At 48.9% G+C, this 21,329-nt stretch overlaps 1 protein-coding gene across 1 annotated transcript in view; it reads left to right on the top strand.

Annotated features, from left to right (window-relative positions):
• The window catches only part of Cdh13 (cadherin 13), a 1,261,125-nt gene that overhangs the window by 264,447 nt on the left and 975,349 nt on the right, over positions 1–21,329 (top strand). The window contains exon 2 of the mRNA XM_048792348.1: positions 15,364–15,425. Coding sequence (XP_048648305.1) covers positions 15,364–15,425 — 62 coding nt within the window. The remainder of the gene's footprint in view (positions 1–15,363; positions 15,426–21,329) is intronic.

The following is a 21,329-nucleotide window of genomic DNA, read 5'->3' as shown; positions in this document are numbered from 1 at the left end:
TTGGAACAGGGTGACACTTTTTTTTTTTTTTTTTTTTTTTGGTGCTGGGGATTGAACCCAGGACCTTGTGCCTACTAAGCAAGCACCCTACCAAATGAGCTATATCCCCAGCCCAGAATGGCACTTTTTCTTTGTCAGATCTCATGTCCTCCTCCTATGTCCAGGTCTCTGGTGGGGCAGCCTTCCCTTGTGGGGATCTTGGCACCCACTGCTGAGCAGAACCCACGGAGGCCCTCCCCTTTACCATCTCCCTTCCAGAGAGATAAAGCACCCATTGGACTCAGAGCTGAGGACAGGGTCTCCCATAGAGTACATGCAGCCTGAGGTCAGATCCCCAGGGAGAGGACCTTGTCACCAGCAGCCCCACCTCTGTGGTGGGGAGGTGGGCGCGGTCTCTGGCAGACACAGATCTCAACAGACCCTTCACTGGATCTTTTGGTGAGAGTCAGAAAGGACTTCTGTGCCAGGCAGACCTCAGCCGTTCTGGAGGAGTTCAGTGAAGGGAGGCCCAGAGACACTCTACCTTTTTGGAAGAGAGCACAGCTTTGGTGGCTGGAAGCCTGCAGGGAGCCCAGTCCAGTTATTCATGGGGTAACTAGGGACATGTCCCCAGATATATCTACAACTCAGTTTCCTTCTTGGAAAAGATTTGCCTTCAGAACTGCTGGGATAATTGGAAAAGGAAAAATAGGCAAAGAATTGCATGGCGTTTCTGGCAGTCAGAGTGGGCTTGGACAAGGCCACCTTGGGTTCCTCTTCCTGTGTGCTTTGTAGCAGGTGTGTGCAACTGTGCCCATCAGTGCCCATGATGATTCTCTTTGTTCTTGCTCCTGGCCCAGCACCTGACTAATGGAAGATGTTCCATGTACATCTTCTTTTATCTATTCAGCACATTTTCATAGAGTACATGCTCTGTGATGTGATCTGCCCTTTGGCGCCGTCAATGCATAGGGCACATGGCAGACAGTGTGATCTGTGCAGCTTGGCCAGTGCTATGAGCTGCCCTTTGTACCCTGGTCTACACCTTTTTTTTACTCACACATTGCTCTGTGAAACAGGTGTTGTATCCCTCCTTCAAGGACAAGATAACTGCAACTCAGGACAGCGTGAGCTCTTAGACATATGGAGGGATAAAAGAGGGTAGCCTGGGCAAGAGAGAATTCTAAGAGCCCTGTCTATGAGTGGAATCTGGGCTGGGGACTCTTTTAAGTCAGCTCAGGCCTGAGCTCCCAGACTGGTGGGAAGGGAGCTGCATATGCTTCAGCAAAGTAACTGAGATCTTTCTTCTAATTCTGGGATGTGTGTGTGTGTGTGTGTGTGTGCATTTGTGGGTGAAAGGGAGAGAGACAGAGAGATGCACATGGAGAGGGTCAGCGAGAGCTGGAGCTAAACATAGAGAGGTACCGCAGAGCTCAGTGAAGAAAGGATGTGTCCCAAGGAAACAGCTTCCCGAGCTGGGCGTGGTTGCTAGAGCCAAGGCCTCTGTTTGCTGGAAGAAGGGCTGTAAACGATGGTTAGGTCAGGAAGGTACAGTGGGGTGCTGCAGCAGTGCCCCTGGTCCCATCCTGGGTTGGGGTTGCCCTGCCTGGCTGGGAGAGCCTGCTCTGTCAAGATGGCAGGCAACCGGAAGCTGCTGTAGTCAGCCACACCAGCAGGGGGCAGTGCACAGGAGGAAGCCTTCTTGAGTCCTGTCCATCGGACACCTTTGTGCTGGCACCCTGAGAGTCTGGGGCACTAAAATGAATGCCTGCAGTGAGTAGCTGTGACCTAGGTGGGCATTTCAGATGGGTAAGCTCATTCTGTCTTAATTGAAAGACAAAATGTGTAGTTCAGGCTCAAGCAGACAGATCTGGGATTATACCCCAACTGCCACTTCATAACTGTGCAATCTTGAAAATCTCAGTTTATGGCTTGGACCTTGGTTAATTGGTTATAATTATGTCTGCCCAATTAGTCTCAGTTGCAACATCTAAAAGATGTTGTAAGGACCAAAGGTGGCAAGACTGTGACCTGTGATGTACTACGCACAGCTAGCCCATTCCAAGCGTTCCTTGAGTGGAAAATGTGATCCCCTCCAAGCACTGAGGAAGCAGGGACCAGAGGGGTCCATACTGCTTTCCTGGAGGTCTCACACCTGCAGGGGCATGGGCAGAATCCATACCTCCTAGGCTGACTTCAAAGCCCTCACGGTGATGGATTATTGATTTTTTTTCTTTTCTTTTAATAACACTTTTTTTTTTTGTACACAGTGGCCAGGAATTTGTGACTTAGGGAGTTGGCTGCAGCCTGCTGGACTGTCCCTGGGCACCATCACTGTTTTCTTGGAATTTGGGGGAGGTGATTCAGATTGACAGTCCCATACAAGGGAACTGCCTTGGACAGCACTGTTGTCAGACCTAGAGTCACATGAAAATTAACTTTTTCAGCTAAAATAACAAAATCAGAATATGGCTTATAAAAGGCAAAGCATAACAGAAGAGTATAGTGAAACAAAGGAGAAGCCTCTTCCTCTGTTGTGAGTTTTCTATTTGTGTAATGTCCACAATTTTCTCCCTATTTTCAGGTATTTGTGTGTGCACATGAGTCTACTTATCCTTCATTTGTGCCAAGGGGCTCTTATTACACACACATACACACACACGCACACACACACCCCCCATGTTCTTTGTCCCCCTTAGTGACTTCTTATACAGAATATTCTCCATCACTTTTGACAGAGCCAGCACATTCTTTACTCACCTCATTAGGTGAATTATGTCTAATTTTTTCCCTTCATATGGCTCTAGAATATTCTTCAATTCTATTAATGTACCAGAAAATACTTGTATAATCTGTATTGTTGATAACTTCCACCATCACCAAACTATTTCTTTGCTGTTATAAATAATACCATAATGAACATATTTAGGTACATGACCCTGCACAGGCACATTTGAGAAGGCATCTGTGGGACAAACTACCAGAAGTGGAGTCCCAAAGCAGGAGCTCAGTGCACTTACAGCTCTGATGGACACTGGCCAGGGCCTGCTTCAGAGGTTGTGCCAAAGACAATACCAACATAGAGGTCGGGCAGGGTGCAGGGGGAGCTTCATCCCCACCTCCTTGCTTGCATCAACCCAACAGATGAAAAATAAAGTCTCATTTTTTGGGGGGTACTTGGGATTGAACTCAGGGCACTCGATCACCGAGCCACATCCCCAGCCTATTTTGTATTTTATTTAGAGACAGGGTCCACGGAATTGCTTAGTGTCTCGCCATTGCATAGGCTGGCTTTGAACTTGCGATCCTCCTGCCTCAGCCTCCTGAGCTGCTGGGATTACAAATATGTGCCACTGTGCCTGGCTCAATCTTATTTTGATTTGCATTTTTTTTTTAATGTTAGTGTGGTTGTGTTGAGCTTTCATTAAGCAGCTTACTTATTAACTGATTATTGAATTGTTACCTTAATTGATTACAATTAGGTTGAAGCACTTATGCTGAGTCTTAGCCAAGACAGCCTAGAGAAATGGTCAATTGCTTTATTTTAGTTTCAAGTTCCATAACTTAATTAATTGACTGGCTCAGTGGGAAAGCTAGGTTGGACTTCTCCTGAGGCAGGTCCTATTAGCCCTCCCTGATATATAGTATAGGAGCTGTCAAACTTGCTTCTTAAAGGGCCTGATAGGAAATATTTCAGGTTTTGTGTGTCATGTGCCTGGGGCCCAGTTTTATGGAGTAATGAATATGTGGTCTCTCAAAACTACTCAAGACTGCCCCTGTAGGGCAAAAGCAGCCTGAGGTAACAGTGACTGGGTGGGTGTGGCTGTCTTCCAGTAAAATTGTTATTTACCAAAACAGCCAGTGGGCTCTATGTAGCCCAAGGGCCTTTGTTTTCAAACCCCTGCTGTACACTATATGTGAATGAGTAGGTGTTGGGAGGCAAGATGGACATCTCAGTTTGCAGACTCCAAAAGGCCTAAGTCTTACATATTTGTGACCCTCGGGTTACTGCAGAAAGATATGCAAACTAGCTGAAAAGATGGATGAATAGAGTCTGTGTAGGTGTTTGCACATTCATGATGTTAGGTCTTAGGACTATGTCAGCCCTGGAGTGAGCGAGAGAGAGGCTGGAGGTCTCCGGCTTTCCCTCTTGCTCACAGAGCTTTCCCTCTGAACTGACGGCAGACACCCCCCACACACACACACACACTGCATTTGCGCTGCTCTCCACACCTCAGTGGCATGAACGCCAACGCTAATGTTTGGGACGTGCCTCCCAGGGTGGGCAGCTGTGCCTCGAGACCCTGTCAAGGAGGAACTCAGGGCGGAGCGAGCACTTCTTGGCAGCACAAGGGAGGCGAGCCCCATTGTCAAGGCAGGGAACGAGCTCCGGGTTCCTCTGAGGAGAGGTCTGGAGAGCCTAAGTGCATGGAGGATTCAGAGAAGGTGGGGGCCACAGTGGCCTGTGTAGCAGCTGGGAGGAGCCCAGGAGAGGATGGAGGTGGTGAGACTGGACTCTGTGCATCATGAGGCACAACTATAAGGCACGAACTTGGGTTTTCGACTCTGTTTCACGTGTTGGCTTTGCTCTCTGCTGTTTCCCTGTCTTGAGCAGAGCCTGCGGCCCAGTTTTCTGGAGTAATGAACATGTGTGTGAGTGAATGGAGGCAAGGAATGCCGTGAAAACGACTTCTTATAGGCCACTCGCCAATTGTCCATGTGCCTGTCAAGTCACCCTCAGAAAGTGCACAGGGTGCGGTGAACATTGGTGCCCTCAGCATCATCACAGCTGATTTCAAGTGCAAGTGCACATAACAATGGTGCAGACAAGGTTCGTTTTGCTATTATGCAAGTCCTAGTTGTCAGCACTTTAAATGAATTCTCTCATTTAATCCTCACGATGATTTAACTAGAGGTGAGTCCTGCTGCTGTCCACTTTATGAAGAGATCATTACCTACGGGGAGCCGTGTGTCAGGTGCGACCTAACTCTGGTGTTTGTTTGGAGCAGCAGTTCTAAAATATTCCTCCTGGAGCACCAGACCCTGGCAGAGGTCGTGAAGACCTCTGCGGGCCCCACCCAGGACATTTGGATTCAGAGGGTCTGGGATGGGACCTGAGAATCTGCGTTTCCTATGGAATTCATTTTGACACTTGTGTTGTTATCCCAGAAGCCACACTTTGAGAACCACTGGCTTAGGGGGTTTTGTGTGTTAGAAAAAATAAATGTGACCCTAGTGAAGGGTGCTGTCATCAGTTTGAGCCTCTTCAGTCCTATATGTTTGCTGGGCCTCTTCTCCTCCTTCCCTACCTCAGGGCTCTTGCCAGTTCAAGCCAGCACAGTCAGGAGCAGAGTCCAGGGACAGGCGCCCAGTTGCTTGCTGAAGCAATGCTGTTTCTCTGGGAAGCACTGCAGCTCGGAGTCCAGGTACAGACTCTGTGTCAGAAAGGATGCCCCCCAGCTCTCCTGCAGGCGGATGGAGGGTGCTTGGACTCCGCCTGAAACCAAGTTCTACTCTCCTGATTTCAGTGTCTTACCCTCGCAAGTGCTAAATTGCCCCATAAACAAAATACATCTGGTGTTTGACTCATGGAAAATATTTCTCTACGCTTGAAAAGAAGTGTGTGGATAGTCTGACTCCATTAATTTCCACTGGAGTGACTCTGGACCATCTGCTTCAGGCTCTGTGGCGGGGGGGTGGTGGTGGGCTGGGACACTGGGCAGGCGGCCCGGGAAGTAAGCGCAGTCTCAGCTCCATGGAGCTGTGGGCAGGTGTCCATGTCAGCTGGGTACCTGTCGGGCAGGAGATGCTTCCCCAGTCCTTCTGTGCACTCTGGAGCCTCTGAGCCTCCTGGACATGCTGGAGTGTTCTGGTTCTGGTGGAGACTCCAGCCGCCTTGTTCTCCATGACTAGGCCCTCATGGATTGGCTTCTAGGTCACAATGCCATGGCCAGCATCCCCATAGCCCAATATAAGGGACACTCCCTTGTCTTCAGGTATTTCTCTGATTCAGTTTTAGATATCTCTTCAAAGCTAGTAGGAAATGAGGGGCTCCCTCTGGAGTCTTCTGAGACCCAGGCATTTCAAGAACAAGAGCTTGAGACAGGTACACAGACAAGAAGATGGTCCACAGGGTCCTTGAAAGGCTGATTGGGCTTTGAAGTGACGTAGACTTGAGTTCAAATGTGACTTCTCCTTGTCTCTGCCAAGTTATTGACAAATAATTCCCTTATCTCTGTGTCATCACTCACAATGGAGCTGTTTTACAGTCAACGTGACAATGTTCCAGGAGTACATGAGGACACTGAACAGTGCCTGGTGCACAGATGGTGCCCACAGGACGGAGTGTGTTGACATGATCAGAGATTGAGAATCTGAATTCTAAGATGGCCTCAGGATGGTCGCTTGTGGTGTCCACACCTTGTATGAATGCCTGTCCTTGGGCAGAATCTGAATGTGTTGAGATAGGATGGAGTTAACCAAGCAGGAGCTTACCTGGGAGGTCTCCATGTAATCAAGTGAGCTCTAAACAGAACAGAATCCTTTGTGAAGCCAGAGAGGTGGGGAACATGAGCATGTGGAGGAGGGAGCTGTGGGCAAGAGTAGGTAGGAAATGCCAGTGGCAAAAAAAAGGTGACCCATGCAGCAGCTGGTGCTCATGTCACACATGGGCAGTACTATGCCTCAGAGTCCAACCAAGGCCAAATATGAGCCAAAGCTAGCGGGAGGATGAGTAGGACAAGTGGAGCAGGGTCCCGGGTAATGCAGGCTGGTTTAGAGGCAGGAATATGTTCTCAGTGGAGGGAGAGAGCCAGGCTCTTCGCTGGAACTAGGAGGGAGCCTCAGATGCAGAACCTGGGGCCACCACCACCAGGTGCTTAACAATGCTCCCCCACCCCCACTCTCTGCCCAGACTCTCGCACCTGTTCCAATAAGGAAATTTATTTCCAGTACAAGAAGCACTGGGGCAGGAGCCACAGTATGCCCAGCCATGCTGACCAGGGTCACCCACGTCCTGAACACAATCTCTGTAGCCTGCACAGTGACTCCGGGGAGATAAGGAAGAGGGGAAGAAATGGGGCAGGGAGGTGGACTGCCAGCCCTTCTAGCACTGCCTGAGGTTCCTGTCCTGCAGGTGCTGAGAGCCTTCTCATGGACAGCTCCCCATCCAGGCAGCTGTGCCCTCCTTGTCTCCACCGAAGAGGGATTCTCCCCCAGGTTCCTCCATGAACCACTCCCTCTCTCTGTAGCTGTGGACACTGCACCCAGCCTTCCGCCACTCCTCTCCCAAAGATGCATTGTAGCCTAAACTGAGCCAAGTGCCCATTTGCAGTTTATGAGAACAGTTTACCAGGTGACTCCATGCAATGGGATGGAAAGAATGTAGTGTGTGTGACACAGAGAAGCCACTCAGAACCGTGCTCTGCCATTTACTATCTTTCTGAATGGCAGTAGGTAGTTGCCCCAAGCCTTAGTTTCTTCATCTGGAAAATGGGATGATTTCATGGGATGAAAAGTGGTTGTGAGCATGAGCTATGCACAGAGAGTGCAGCCAGGACCTGGCCCCGGGAGGATGCTCTGGGCATATCAGTATTCTCTCTATCACTTCCTGTCCAGCCCTCAAAGCTGAATCACTATAGCGAGAAAAGACCAAATGTGGCATAATGTGAGTGACAGAGAAAGAGACCAGATTGTGGGGCCAGCTTATGAAGACCCAGGCTGCTGCCCCAGGAGGCCACAGAGTGCAAGAGGCCCTGTCCATGCTTCTCTGTTCCTTCTTGGGCAGGATTTTCCTTCCTGTGGAGCAGGTTATCCAAAGGGACCATTTCTGTATTCAACCATGGCTCCTGATTAGAGGCTCATGAATATTCAAACACTCATCTCCCCTTATTTGCCTGACTATTAGCATTCTGTCTCTCGGCTTATTTTGCAGTTTTTCTCTGTTACACATTTGCTCAGTTATTCACGCTTCATCGTCCGATGTCACCGGCTTCGAGACAATCCCAACTATTCCCAATTCTTGGGAAGCCTGGGTCTCTTCCCTGCCTCAGCTGCCAGCTTCATCTGGCTGTTCCTATTCCCAAAGATGGGAGGGTGACAGACCAGTGCGCAGAGTGCCACTTTGGGAACTCGCTTCTGGGTTTTCAAGATTCATATTGATAATAATAATCCAGGACATATGTCTATCGCTTCAGATTTTACAAAGAGATTTCATATCATCCTGTTTTACAGTCTGGCTTTCTGCAAATGCAAAATGCTGACATTCTTTTCTGAATGGGGCCATATCTCTTTTCCTTCTGAATATTTAGCAACAAGGTTTGAACAAAACAGAATCAGTATTAAAGCCAGCTGAACAATGGTTTCTCACAATGGTACCATGTAGGAGGGGATTTGTCTATCTCACTTGTGCTGGTTGGATCTTGTTTTGAAGTCCGTTTGGCTCTGTAGGGAACACAGTATGTATTAGTTTTCTATTGTTGCTGTAACAAATTACCACTTACAGTTCTGGAGGTCAGGAATATAGAATGGGATGGCAGGACCATGTTCCTTGTGGAGACCCCAGGGGGCCAGACTTTTCCTTGTCCTTTCACCTTCTAAAGACTGCCTAGAATTCTTGGTTCGTGGCCCCTTCCTCCTTCTGCAGAGCAGGCAGTTTGTTGTCTTCAAATCACTCACTCTCTCTGACTTCTGCTCCCATCTTCCTGTCCCTAATCCTCCTGTCTCCATCTCATAAGTACCCTTGTGATTACATCAGGTCCACCAAGAAAATTTAGGAGACTTCCCACCTGAATATCCTTTAATTTAATCACATCTGCAAAGTTCTCTTTAACATATAAGGTGACAAAATCACAGGGATGTCACCTGAACAACTGTGGTGCATATACTACAGTTTCCAGTCTTCTGGGTCAGCAAGAGGACTGACTGCTTGGGGCTGAGGCCTGTTTGCATATCTGGGATCTGCCTCTTTTGGTTCCTTTCCTCCTTTTCAGGGTGAGACTGAGGACAAATTTCTGCCTGAGATAGTAACATCCTAATGAGCTCTAATTGGCACCTGACTTTTAGGCTCTCTCAGGCCTCTGGGCAGCAGAGTGCATTTAATGTCAGAAGAGTGGGGAATTCTGTCTACCAGGGACCAGCTCAGCAAAGCATGAGGGGTGCAGGACTGGAGTTTCTCAGCTTCAGAGTTTCAGTGTCCCCCATGTGTAGATGGAGGGCTTTTGGTGGTGAGTTCAGCAATAAATAATCCAAATTCTTAGCCAGATCTCTGTGTGCCCAAAGCTTCCTTAAAAGTGATACTCAATTTGATTCTCTGAGTCAGGAATCATCAGGTTACAGATCTTCAGGTAATATGGTTCATAGACTGATGCCAGGCAGCCTAGATTCAAATTCAGATCTGGTGTTTTGTCACTGTGCATGCTACTGTACCTGTCTGGACTCCATTTCTCCATCCCTGTGGTGGCATCATAGTCTGCTGGAAACCTTGGATGAAGTAAGGCTCGGGTTCTGGATCAGTGCTTACTAGCAGTCTCCTCATGTGTGCTTTGCCGTTAGGGTTATAATTATGCCTGAGAACATTATTCTCTGTGCTTTCTAGGAGTTGTTAATAATTATTGAAGTTTCTGCAATTATTGCTCCTGACTGGGGACATGAACAGAGGAGATTCCACAAGACTCCCTGGGCCCTGGAACATCTGCATAGATTGAGCACTGCACAAGAGGCCTCCCACACACTTCCCCAGTGGATCCCAACCCACACTAGGAGGCTTGTGCATCTCACAGGTGAAGAATCAAGGCTGGGCCAAGTAAAGCGATTTTCCCATGACCATACTGACATTAGTGTGTAGGATTTGAAGCCCCCACATCTGCCAGAGCCTGGACCTGTTAGAGTCTGTAAACAAGTCTGGATGGCACCTGGCAAAATGCCAGAGGGAGTGGTTTGTGAGGTGGAGCCAGCAAGCCATTAAGTGTGGAGATTTCTTATTGGTTGACTGATGTATCTAGTTTATGTTAATTAGATAAGCTGTGTGAAATGTATAAATACCCCTCCTGTCCTACAATAAACGGCTCCCACTCCTGCTGTATCAATCTACACAAGTCGTTCGTCACCACCCCCCCCCCCCCCGTTATTTCGCTGCAGCCGGACTGTGGCATGGACCAATTCTGCACCCTGACTTTGCATAAGTTTGGCCCCCCAAAAAGACAAGTANGCTAAGAATTTGGATTATTTATTGCGGAACTCACCACCAAAAGCCCTCCATCTACACATGGGGGACACTGAAACTCTGAAGCTGAGAAACTCCAATTCTGCACCCCTTGTACTTTGCATAGTTGGCCCCCAAAAGACAGAACTCCCACCCTTTTCTGATGGCAAATGCACCCTACAGCCCAGAGGCCTGAAAGAGCCTGAGAGCCTGGTGCCAATTAGAGCTCACTAGGATGCTGCTGTCTCAGGTAAAAATTAGTCATCTGCCTCAGTCTCCACCTCACTGGACTGCTGTCCCACAGAGTAGTGGGAGCAGCAGCCCCTTGGGGCCCTTTCTCACACCTGCCCAGAGTTATTTCCTCATATATGTCCTTCTCGATCACCATAAAAGTCAACATTTACATTGAAGCTGATATTAGTGCCGAATCACAGGGAGCAACTTGGGGAATTTTCTTAGGAACTGAGACTGTCCAATTTCTGCAGATCTGGCTTGAGCGCAAATAGGTGTTGGCTTCAGCTCTCCTGGGAGCTGACGCTGTGCATACCAACAGGATCCCGTGGCAGCGCCCAGACAACCCATGCTTCTAACCGGGTGTTTGTCAACAAGAGGATCTATGTGGGGCTCGGAGGTCTTGAATAATGAATAAAATCCACACGTTAAGGTTGATTAAAATCCTAAGTGCTTTATCTAACTGCAGCAAAAGGCTCTTGAGTTCTCTGATCATTGAAAGTCACTGATCTTCAAGGACTCATGTCCTCACTCCACTCCAAGACAATGATTGCCAGGGCCATCAGACCCAGGGGAGACCAGCATGAGCATCACAGCTCACAGAGACATGGGCAAGTGAATTCACAGGTAGTGGGAATATTGTATCATGTATTTGATCCTCACGTAGCCAGGAATAAATAATTTATCTCTTGCTACTTTTTCCCAGGTAGAAAGCTAAAAGAAAGGAAGGAGAAACAGCTACTGGGGGTTTTAAGAACCATGTTCTGTGCGTCATCATTTGGCACATGTTTGATTAGCAAGATCTTCCCACCGGGAAGCTGCAGCCTCTTATCTGGCCTGCGAGAAACAGGCCCCTGAACTTGGACTTCCTGAAGGAGCCCAGCTAGAGGGTACAGCAAGCATCCCCTTTAAGAAACCACTCATAGGGAAGGTGATAAAGGCAGATGCAGGGGTGTCTAGACTCCAGGGACAGAACTCCACCCTTGGACACATTGTCTGTCCCAGGCCCCTCCACCATTGTGTTTTGGAAGCAGATACCTGTTGTCTTGTTTTGTAGGCTCACAGGAGGAGAATTTTGGCCCAGGATGAGCCATACCCGAAGTCTTACCCATGCTTAGCTGATTTTAGATGAGATTTTCGACGTAAGTTGATTCTGGAATGGGTTAAATATTTCAGAGATTCTGGGATGGAGGGTTCAGGGTGATGGAGGACAGCATTGTAGATTAGGTTGCACTCCCCTACCCAAACTTAGGTGCTGATGTCCTTACCTCCAGTATAACACAGTGTGACATCATTTAGAGATAAGGTCTTGACAAAAGTAATCATATCAAAGTGAGACCATCAGTGGACCTAATCCAATATGACTCTTGTCCTCACAAAAGGGGAAATGTGGATAAATGGGAAATGTCATGAGAAGATGAGGGTGGAGAGGACAGTGATAGAGGTGCCAGCCAGAAGTCACCAGTGTCCAGCAGAGGCTGGGAAAGGGGCCTGAAGCAGACCTCCCTCACAGCCCTCAGGGAAACCAGCCCTGTGGACACCTGATGCCGCCTCTGACCTCCAGCTGTACCAAATGGCTTGGTCGACTAAGCTGCTTCACTTGCGGTATTGTTTAATGTCAGCCCTAGCATAAGAGCACAGGTTTGGTATGTGAGCTGAGGGCGTACGTTGTTCCAGTGAAACCCCATGAGAAATCTGTTATGTAAAGCAGATGAAAGCCTTCAGTCAGTCGAGTGGGGTTTAAAAATCTCGGGCTTACCTGCCCTGTTCCCTTCTCCCCCAAGTGGCCCTGGGGTCTATGTCCATATCACCCTGAACCCGCCTAATCTTGTCTGTTCTTAGAAGCTAAGGAGGGTCAAGCCTGCTTAGTACTTGGATGGAAGACCAAAATGGCCCTGGGAAGGCTCTCTGGAAGCCCTGGAATACAGTTTGAAAATGACCAACTGCTCTGAGGATAGTGAGCAATGATGGCATAATGTGACAGCAACAGACAGTGAGTGGGACCACTGAGCTTCTAGAAATGACGTGTGGAGGAGGATTTGGAGGCCTCACCCAGGCACAAGAGGGAAGGGCGCAGGGGTCACTGGTGATGTCTGTCCCAGGCCTGTTAGTGGAAGGGAAGCCCGTAATGAGGATATTCCATTCCAGGACCCGTCCAACTTCCTTCCTCCTTTGGCAGAGAATAAGACCTGCAGCCTAGAAAGGCCCAATGACTGGCTCGAAGCCACCACCCCTGGGGCATCCAATGAGTCTGGTGGTGTTTGAAGACCAGTTCTGATGTGTGAGGTTTACCCCTCTGTCTACAGATCCACACTGAGTTGCTTCTGTGTCCCTGGGCTCCAGGGTGGTCTCTGCACTGCCTCCGCCTCCTCACGCTGTGACTGGGCTGTTGGGACTGCTCTTCCTTTGCTCTAATGGCCTCCCTGTGTGCTTCCTCGGAGTTGCGAGTGCTCCTTCTCCTCCAGGAAGCACTAGCCACTGACCCATGGGTCTCAGTAGGGGATGACTTTACCCTGAGGGGCGATAACTGGACCTGGACCTGCGTTTGACTGTTAGCCGGGGGAGGTGCCACTGGCATTACTGGGAGCTCAGGGGTGTGACTCAACCTCCGTCGTACACAGGGCAGCCCCCCACAGCAGAGGATGAGCTGGCTCCAATCTTCAGTTCTGGCCTTGAAAAGCCCTGCTGTAGCCACCCGCTCTGCTCCCTGGGAAGTTCCTGGAAGCTGCCTATTTCTCCGCTTTTCCTTCCCAGAGCAGTGGTTCTCAGCACGCCCTCTCTGGGCACCTTGCCATGCCCTCCCACCTAAGTGAAGATGAGAGGGAGGCAGGAGGCTGGCTGGGCCCAGCTGCCCCACTCTGGAGAACATCACAAAGGCCCGGACCTGGAAGGAACAGGTTCTGATGAGGGGTGCTGTGGGGACTGTGGCCCGGCTGCTCTTTGGAAAGTCACTCCGTAGACTGTGCTGCCTCCCACTGTGGAGTCACTTCTGGCAGTGGGTCAGGGGTTCCTCTCACTGGGCAGAGTTCCAGAGGGTATGATGGAGGAGAGTTAGTCGGCCTACCTTCCTCTAATCTAATCCATGGACCTCTGGTTTCTTTTTTTTTTTTTTTTCAATACCAGGCATTAACCCAGGGGTGCTTAATTGCTGAGACTCATCCTCAGCCCTTTTTATATTTTACTTAGAGAGAGGGTCTTGCTAAGTTACTGGGCACCTCGCTAAGTTGCTGAGGCTGACTGTGGAACTCACAATCCTCCTGCCTCAGCTTCCCAAGCCTCTGGAATTACAGGCATGAGCTACTGCACCCAGCTCTGGTTTCTACTTCTACAGAAGAAAAGCTGCTTTTTATAAAGTCACAGAATCTTAGAAACCAAGATTTTAAAAGCTCCATTTAGGGATCTGGTAGCATTAGAGATGGTCTATTTATACTTCTGCTGTCTCCCCTACTGGACATTGAGTTCCTGGAAGTCAGGGGCCAAGTCTCATTGACTGCTGTCTCCATGGTGTCCAGCATTAGGCTGGCCTGCAGGAAGCACCACACAAGTTGGCTGAGTTAGTGAGTGAAGGAAGCATTTTTATCAGGTGTGTGTGAGTGTGTGTGTGTGTGTGTGTGTGTGTGTGTGTGTGTTGAGTCAGGAGCAAATATCTAAAGAAATCCTCAGCAGGTGCTCGGGAAACACTTGCTGAATTAACCATTGGGCACTGCTGCCATCACTGTCTCTGGGCTTAACCATTAACATATAGTAACATATTTAATTCTTGCTATAACCATGCAAAATGGCTTCTTTTCTCTCCATTTAAAAAATGAGTATATTGGGATCAGAGAGGTTTAGAAACTTTCAGCCAAAATCTTTTAGCCAAGGAGCAGTAGGTAAGATTTTTGAGTCCTGGTCTGTCATTAAAATCCAAGTTTATAGGTACTACATTTCCACGTTGAAGGTCAAGGGAGGACAAATGGGGCCTGACTTGTACTTCATGGTCCCACTGGGATCTTTTGCGTAGAGTTAGGCTGTTGAAATCAGTGCTGGGGAAGGGGCATGGGGGAGTGGGGGAGGGATAGATGCAGGAAACCTCTGCCTTACCATGAGGTGACACATTCACAGTCATCCAGACCAGACAGGGAAAGGCAGCCAGTGAGGGTGAGACTTGAAGGAAGACACCTAGAGGTTAGGGATGTGGAAAATGAAACTGTTCTGGAAAAAGCCAGCATAGTAGACACAGGCATAGGACGGCAAGATGCTGAATTCAGTTTGGAGCATTTGGGTTTGGAGCTGCTGAGAAATGTCTAGAGGGAGATACAAAAGAAGTAGTAATGAGGCACTTTCTGTACCACATGGTAGAACCTATTAACTGAGGTTGAAAGGAGAATATATTGGCTCATATAACTGAGAAAAATCTAGTGCTGCCTTCAGGCATGATTGGGTCCAGGGGTTCAACAGAGACTCCAGGGTTCCACTTTCCATCTCCAGAGCAGACAAACAACACCCCCTGAGAGCATGGCTCTCAGCAACAACACCCCCTGCCCCCCCGAAACTTGCATCCTAGCGGTTTAGAGACCTGTGAGAGAGGGTGAGGAAAAGAGAAAAGGATGGGGAGAGAAAAACTGATTGACTGGAAACTCTAATAACCTCCAGATGCCTAGGTCTCTATCTAAGGGGGTAGGAAGATGAGGTCTCTCTCCTGACAGTCCCTCCAGAATCACATGGAGTGACAGGTTAGCTCTTTCCCAGTGAAAGGAGAAAAAGACAGGCAAGACAATGAGGAGCGTCCACTCTGGTGGACAGAGCGATGTTTGTCATTCCTTCTGCAAGATGAATGACCTTCAAAAGGGTTTTATTCAGAGGGCAGGACCAGAGGAGGGAGTCTGTGAGGACTCCCAGGCCTTGAGTCTTTGTGAAAAGCAGCCATCAGCATTTTCTTACTTCTTTTTGACTTTCCTTTGTATCTCCAGGTCACAGGTGTTGCTTGGCAAGTCAGCAAGGACCTCAGAAGAGGAGTACGCTGTCGGCACAGGTAACCGAGAGTCGACGTGTACAAAACGGCAGTGGCCCCTTTGCAGTTTTATTGCTTGTTTTGCTCACAGTTACCTGCAATATGGCTCGGCTGCAGATGGGTGGAAATATGCTTCAGTGTAACACATTCACAGCAGGGAGAGAAACGCCCCCAAACACAACTGCTCAACCCGAAAGCAGGCTTGTGTGTTTCCTGGTCTTCGCTGCTCTCAGAATACAAAGAGACAGATGATTATTGCAATAATGGACAATTGAGTTGTGGCCAGACACTCAAGAGGTACTTTAAACAGTTGGCCATAAATATAAAATCAGAGCATTACGATTCACAGGAGAGGAAGATTAAGCAGATCCTAGTAACCGAGTCTGGGATGGAACATAGAGCTGGGAGGCAAAACTGGGCAAAATTAGGTGTTTTAAGCAAAGGGAGTGGGTTGGGGCCAGGTTGGGCCTGAACTTTCTGGAGACCTGTGATGAACATGCTCCCCAGGTCTCTCTTCAGAAAGGATGTGGCCCCAGCTATGGTCAAAATGCAACCTTCAAGGTATGCCTTAGCAGGATGTCCACAGTGAATGACTGAGGGGTCATGTGGCAGGCTGAGGGTTCCCACAATGTCCACACGCTAGTCTCTGGCACCTGTGAATGTGTTACTTTATATGGTAAAAGACTTTTTGCAGATGCGATTAGTTAAGACTTCGAGAGGGGAGATTGTCATGGATTATGTCAGTGAGCTCAATGTCATGTCAAGGGTCCTTATAAAAGAGAGGCAGGGAGGCATCAGACAGAAAAGGACATGTGGTAACTGAGCAGGGGTGCAGTGATGTGCTTTGAAGATGGAGGAAGAGACCACAAGGAAATGCAGGTGCCTCTGAAACTGGAGAAGAGGAGTCAGGGGAGCCCCTGGAGCCTCCAGAGGGGTACAGCCTGAGATCACCTTGACTTTAGCCCGTGGAGAATTCCATACTGGCATTCTGGCCTCCAGAGCTGTGCAAGAATAACTGTGTTGTTCTAAGCTGTGCAACAGGAATAGGACATGAATACAGGGCATGGACGTCCAGCCATCCTGGCCTGAGGCAGCACAGTCTGCATTAGGCCCTTCTAGCTGTAGAGAATCTTTGGGACAAGCCAGGGTGCTTGTAGGATCTATAAGAGCCCAGCTTTACCCTTTCCACCCTCCCTAACCCCTCCCACGGGTGTCGATCTGTGCACCTACCTCCCTGTAGACATGCTGACCTCCGGGTTGGCTTCCTGGGAGCCTGTGTAGTGACACTGCAGTTGACAGGTAGGATCCAGTGGTGGTCTAGGACATGAGGGCTGGGCCAGCATATCTTGGCTTCCAACATGGTGACCTTGGGCATGTCATATGCCCTTTCAAACATGGGTCATCTCAATAGCAAGTGCCATGCAACCCATATTCACAGGTTCTGGGATTTAGAATTGGGCATCTTTGGGATGTCCACGTCAGGGCACTGGAACAGGACTGGTGGCCTGTGGCATGGGCAGCCTTAAGGCTCTCCATAAGTGCTTCCAGCGAGAACAGCAATGGCAGGATCATGCTGATGGCCGGGAACAGTGCTGTGAACCTCAGGGCCGTGGACAGGTCTCTGGTGTAAAGAAGACAGTGTCTGAATATAATTGCAGGTGTCTCCTAGTGCCCAGGAGGCCAAGGACAGAAAACCAAGGGAAGAGCTTGTTCAGGCTGATTTTCTACCTTCCTTCTCACCTTTTCTGAATCTGCAGCTAGACTGCTGGGCTCTGGGTAGGATGCTAATATCTGAGCTGGAATCTCAATGTGTATGAACACCAGGCCCAGACTGCATGTTGGTTGACCTGGGAGCTATTTGGGGGTTCCTTCTGGGCTAAATTTCTAGGACTTAGCTTTTCTGTGATAAGATGTGGGCTCTTGGACTCTCTTTCCACTTCCCAGGAGACAGGTGGCCTGTGTGGGGCAGGAGATATTTCATACAATATCCCCTCCCTCAGAAGGATGCAGTGCCTCCACGTGAGGCTGGGAACAGTCATGTGAGGGAGAAGATAGGAGATAACTTTTAAGTGATTATCTGTAATTACATGATACATTCTTTTACCTGAAAAAAACCGTATAAGCTTTATTCATGGATCTCAACTATGAATCCTCTCTCTTCCTCTACTCTGAAAAATAGCCCTGTGTGGAGTATAAAAAATGACTCTCCTGCCTTTGTCCCTGGCCTCAGCTAGTTCAGCCTGTAAGAAAAGCAGGGTGTTCAGGTGAGCTAATAAGGGTGCTCAGAGTAAGAACTGCCACAAGAAGGCAGAAGACCCAGACTTGGATCTATTTCACAGCATGCAAGTTCTCAACATAGAGGCGGCCACACAGTTCCCACTAAAGCAAGCTCCTCCTGGTCCTCCTGGGCCGGGCCTGTGGGTGCTGAGCCCCAGCAGTCAGCCCAGCATCGCTGCTGAAGACAAATCACCACAGAAAATGGACTGTAATGAAAACACTGACAGACCCTTCAAAGTAATGGAGCTCGAGGGTCTCCCTTTGTTACATTCTGTATATTACACAATTACTGTTTTTGGAAATGGCCTTTTTTCGTCCTGAGAGGTATGTCTTGGTTTTGGAACAGGGGATACAGCATGACAAGATGGCTTCATGCTTGGGACTGGATGTAGGTAGGATTCAGCCTGGGCCAGACCTGTCCTTGACAATTGGCAGCAATTTTCTATTTCACGGAGGCTGGAATCGGCCATGTGTAATCACTAGAATCACTGCGCCAGGGCTGGGCAGTGCAAACAGGTCAGCCAGCCCTCCAATCTACAGCTGAGCTGTTCACGCCCTAAGAAATGGATTTTATGCTGTTTCCCCATTCTGTAAGAGGTGGTGTAACTGAGCAGAGAACAACTTCCCAAGCCTGCCTGTTGAGGTGGCCCTGGCCTGGGCTGGCAGGTGGCCTTCAGTGCCCTTAGGGAAGGGTCCAGACTCAGTAGATGCCATACCAAGGTCCAGCTGCGGTTCTCCTCAGGACACGAAAGTCTTCAAGGAACTCTGGACCCTGTGGCTCTCTGACTTGCCTCTGGCTTTCTTAACTACCATGTCTAGAAGCATCTGAATCCACGAGGGGCCTTCCTGTGGCAAGAGGTTAAAATGTCCCTGAGGAAGCGCTGTATTGGGACTCTTTCAAAAGAGCGATACTCCTGAGTTGGACTGAAGTTACAAGAGGGGATGCAGTGCCTCACGTAGACTAAAGCTCACTCCTGTTTACGTTCTGTTGGGTCAGGAGGCCATCTGACACCCAGGGGTGCTCCTTCCCACCCTGGCATGCTGCTTCACGACTAGTGAAGCCTGTTCAGGTGGTGGTCCTGGGAAGTTCTATTCCAAGACTGGTAGGAAAAAGAGAGGTGATGGATTTCTGGTACTCCTAACATGTTTCAGAACTGAGACCTACAAAACAGGCAGGCCATATAATCCACCCTAAACCGGTTGTTTGGCCAGGCTTGGGACTGTGCCTGTTGCTGGCCAGTGAGTGGAGAGGGAATTCTGGGGTCTGATTAACCAAGTCAGACTATGTCTCCTTCTGAAATAAGTGCTTGGGGGCAGGGAGGGGGTGTCAGCCAACTTTAGGACATGCCTGCGGTTTGGAAGGGTGGTTTCCCAAGAAAATAAGAGTGCAGTTACCCAAAGTAGGGATTGGATATTAGGCAAAGACAAAAATTTCTCCCTAGAAGTGACACCACACTTTAGAAAAGCTAGATTAATATCTAGATGATTTTCTCCCCAGGGAGACACAGTTGCCTTGGTATTGGACGAAACCTTGGCAGGTCCCAGATTCCCTCCACTATTTCTCCTTTGTCTCTGCCTTAGGCAGCTCCTTATACCCTGCACTTATTATGCTTGCAGATGAGCTGGAGCCCACCATGGGTCATGGGATATGGATCCTTGAGGGGCTGCAAGGGGGCTGGGGAACTTGAGGGTGGGGAGTGAGCTCCCCATGAGGTGAATGTTGACAAATGGGGGAGGTGGGCATTCAGAGGCGATTAAAATGATAAAGCCATATTGATGTCCCCCTCCAAGCTCCCTGCCGTAAACCCCTAGGAATGTTTTGAGTCCCAGTGAACAAGCCTGCAAATAGACCTCGTATTAGGAAGAGATTACCATGGGCACAGTGGTCAAGGAAGATGGTGCATCAAAGGAGCTGGCAGAGTCAAGTCGTTCTGCACCCTGGGTGGAACCATGTTTGCCTTTTCTCTTCTGCAGGCTGCTGCTTACTTTGGCTCTTGGCCTCTTCCTTACCTGGCTCCACATCTCTTTATCTGACCCTTACCCTCCTGTGTCCCTCATATAAGAACCCTGAGGATGCCACAGAGCTGCCTTGGACGGCCTGTGCTGGTCTCCCCATCTCAAGAACTTAATCTCATGTTCCAAATCCCTTCTGCCAAGCATGGCCACATAATCAGGTGTTCTGGGGATGAGGATGATGAGGATGTGGGTGTCTTTGAGTCCTTGTTCAGCTGACCATGGCCTGTCACAGCTCTCCGAGGCTCTGGCTGGTGCAGGACAGCACTGCATTGTATCATTTTTTCTTTGCCTCATTTCTCTGTTCTTCTTGCCCTCATTGCCTGGACTTGCACATCCTAAGGACTGTTTCTCCTAGATCTTTGCCACAGGTTCACTGTCTGAAGAACCAGGGTGGGCTTGTGTGACGTCTGTGAGTCCCTATCCTCCCCATGGTCACTTGTCCGTTTGTGTGTCTGGCAATGATCCACCTAGAAAAAGCCTGTGGCTCTCCACTGTGTTCTTGGCCTGGATCCTTAACCTCTCTGCACCCCAGTTGCTTTGTAAAATGGAGTTAATAATTAAATGTATTCCATAGTGCAGATATGAAGATTGATTTCAAGGATAAGGGGAAGTTTTCAAGACCATCATAGCTTTTAAACCCTAGTTTCCAAACTGCTTATAACTCTGTAGCACCTAAATGCAGACTTTCTTTAGGAAGATCTGTTTCTTCAGCAGTGCTTTCCGAATGGACCGCTTCCCAGGCTCTTTTGCTTGACTCAACTGACCCCATCCACACCCCTTCCCTGATTGCCACCTGCTAGTTAGAGGTAGCTGTATGTCAGTGATCTGGACGAGGTACAAACTCAAGCCTGCAGGGCTGGGCTTTGCAGAAAGGCTTTCCATCTTTATTAAAAGGCTCAGATTCAGTCAGAATGGAACATCAGCCTTTGTCTCCCTCTTTTCTTTCCTTATCCTGATGACACGACACCTACAATTTCTGCAGCCAGTTTCAAGACATGAGGCAGTGAGCACAACAGAAACGAACAAGAGCATCTCAGAGAATCCTGACTTTGGTGGACAGTGACCTGTGAACCCACATTGGCACCTGCCTAGCTCAAGATTTCTTGCTTCTTTTTAAGGCTGATACCAGAAATTTGGAGAAGAGTTAGACATGTTAAAGCTGCCAAAAAGAAAAGAAAGGAAAGGCACAGTCAAAGAGGTCTGCGTCTCTCTAAAGAATTACAGAAAGAAAGGGTGGCTCAAAACCAAAGCAAACTCCTGCCCCTCTCCCACCATGGACTGGAAGCCACTCAGAAGCCAGGAAGGTGTGTGCCTGGTGCTTGGTGTCCTCTGTGCCTGGCACGGTGCCTGGTGTAGTAGGTGTTTGTTGAGAAAACAAAGGAATCTTTCTCTCACCTCTTTTAACTTTGGCCAAGTCCGCCCGGCTCAGCAGAGTAGTTGTGATGACATTTGTTTGGTGGGTTTCCAAGCTCTGTCCTATTTAAGTACAGCACGCAGTCTCGGGGGCTCAGCAGGCAGTTGGACAAGCTGAACCTGGATGGACAGACCTGTGCTCAAAAAACCCCCACATTTCACTGAATCTCGAAGAGGAAAGGTTTCCTAATCACTTGCTCCAATATGTGATTCTCCTTG

The sequence above is a fragment of the Marmota marmota genome, unplaced genomic scaffold (genome assembly GCF_001458135.2).
Source record: "Marmota marmota marmota unplaced genomic scaffold, marMar, whole genome shotgun sequence".
NCBI lineage: Eukaryota > Metazoa > Chordata > Mammalia > Rodentia > Sciuridae > Marmota > Marmota marmota.
This window is presented reverse-complemented; position numbering and strand designations above follow the sequence as displayed.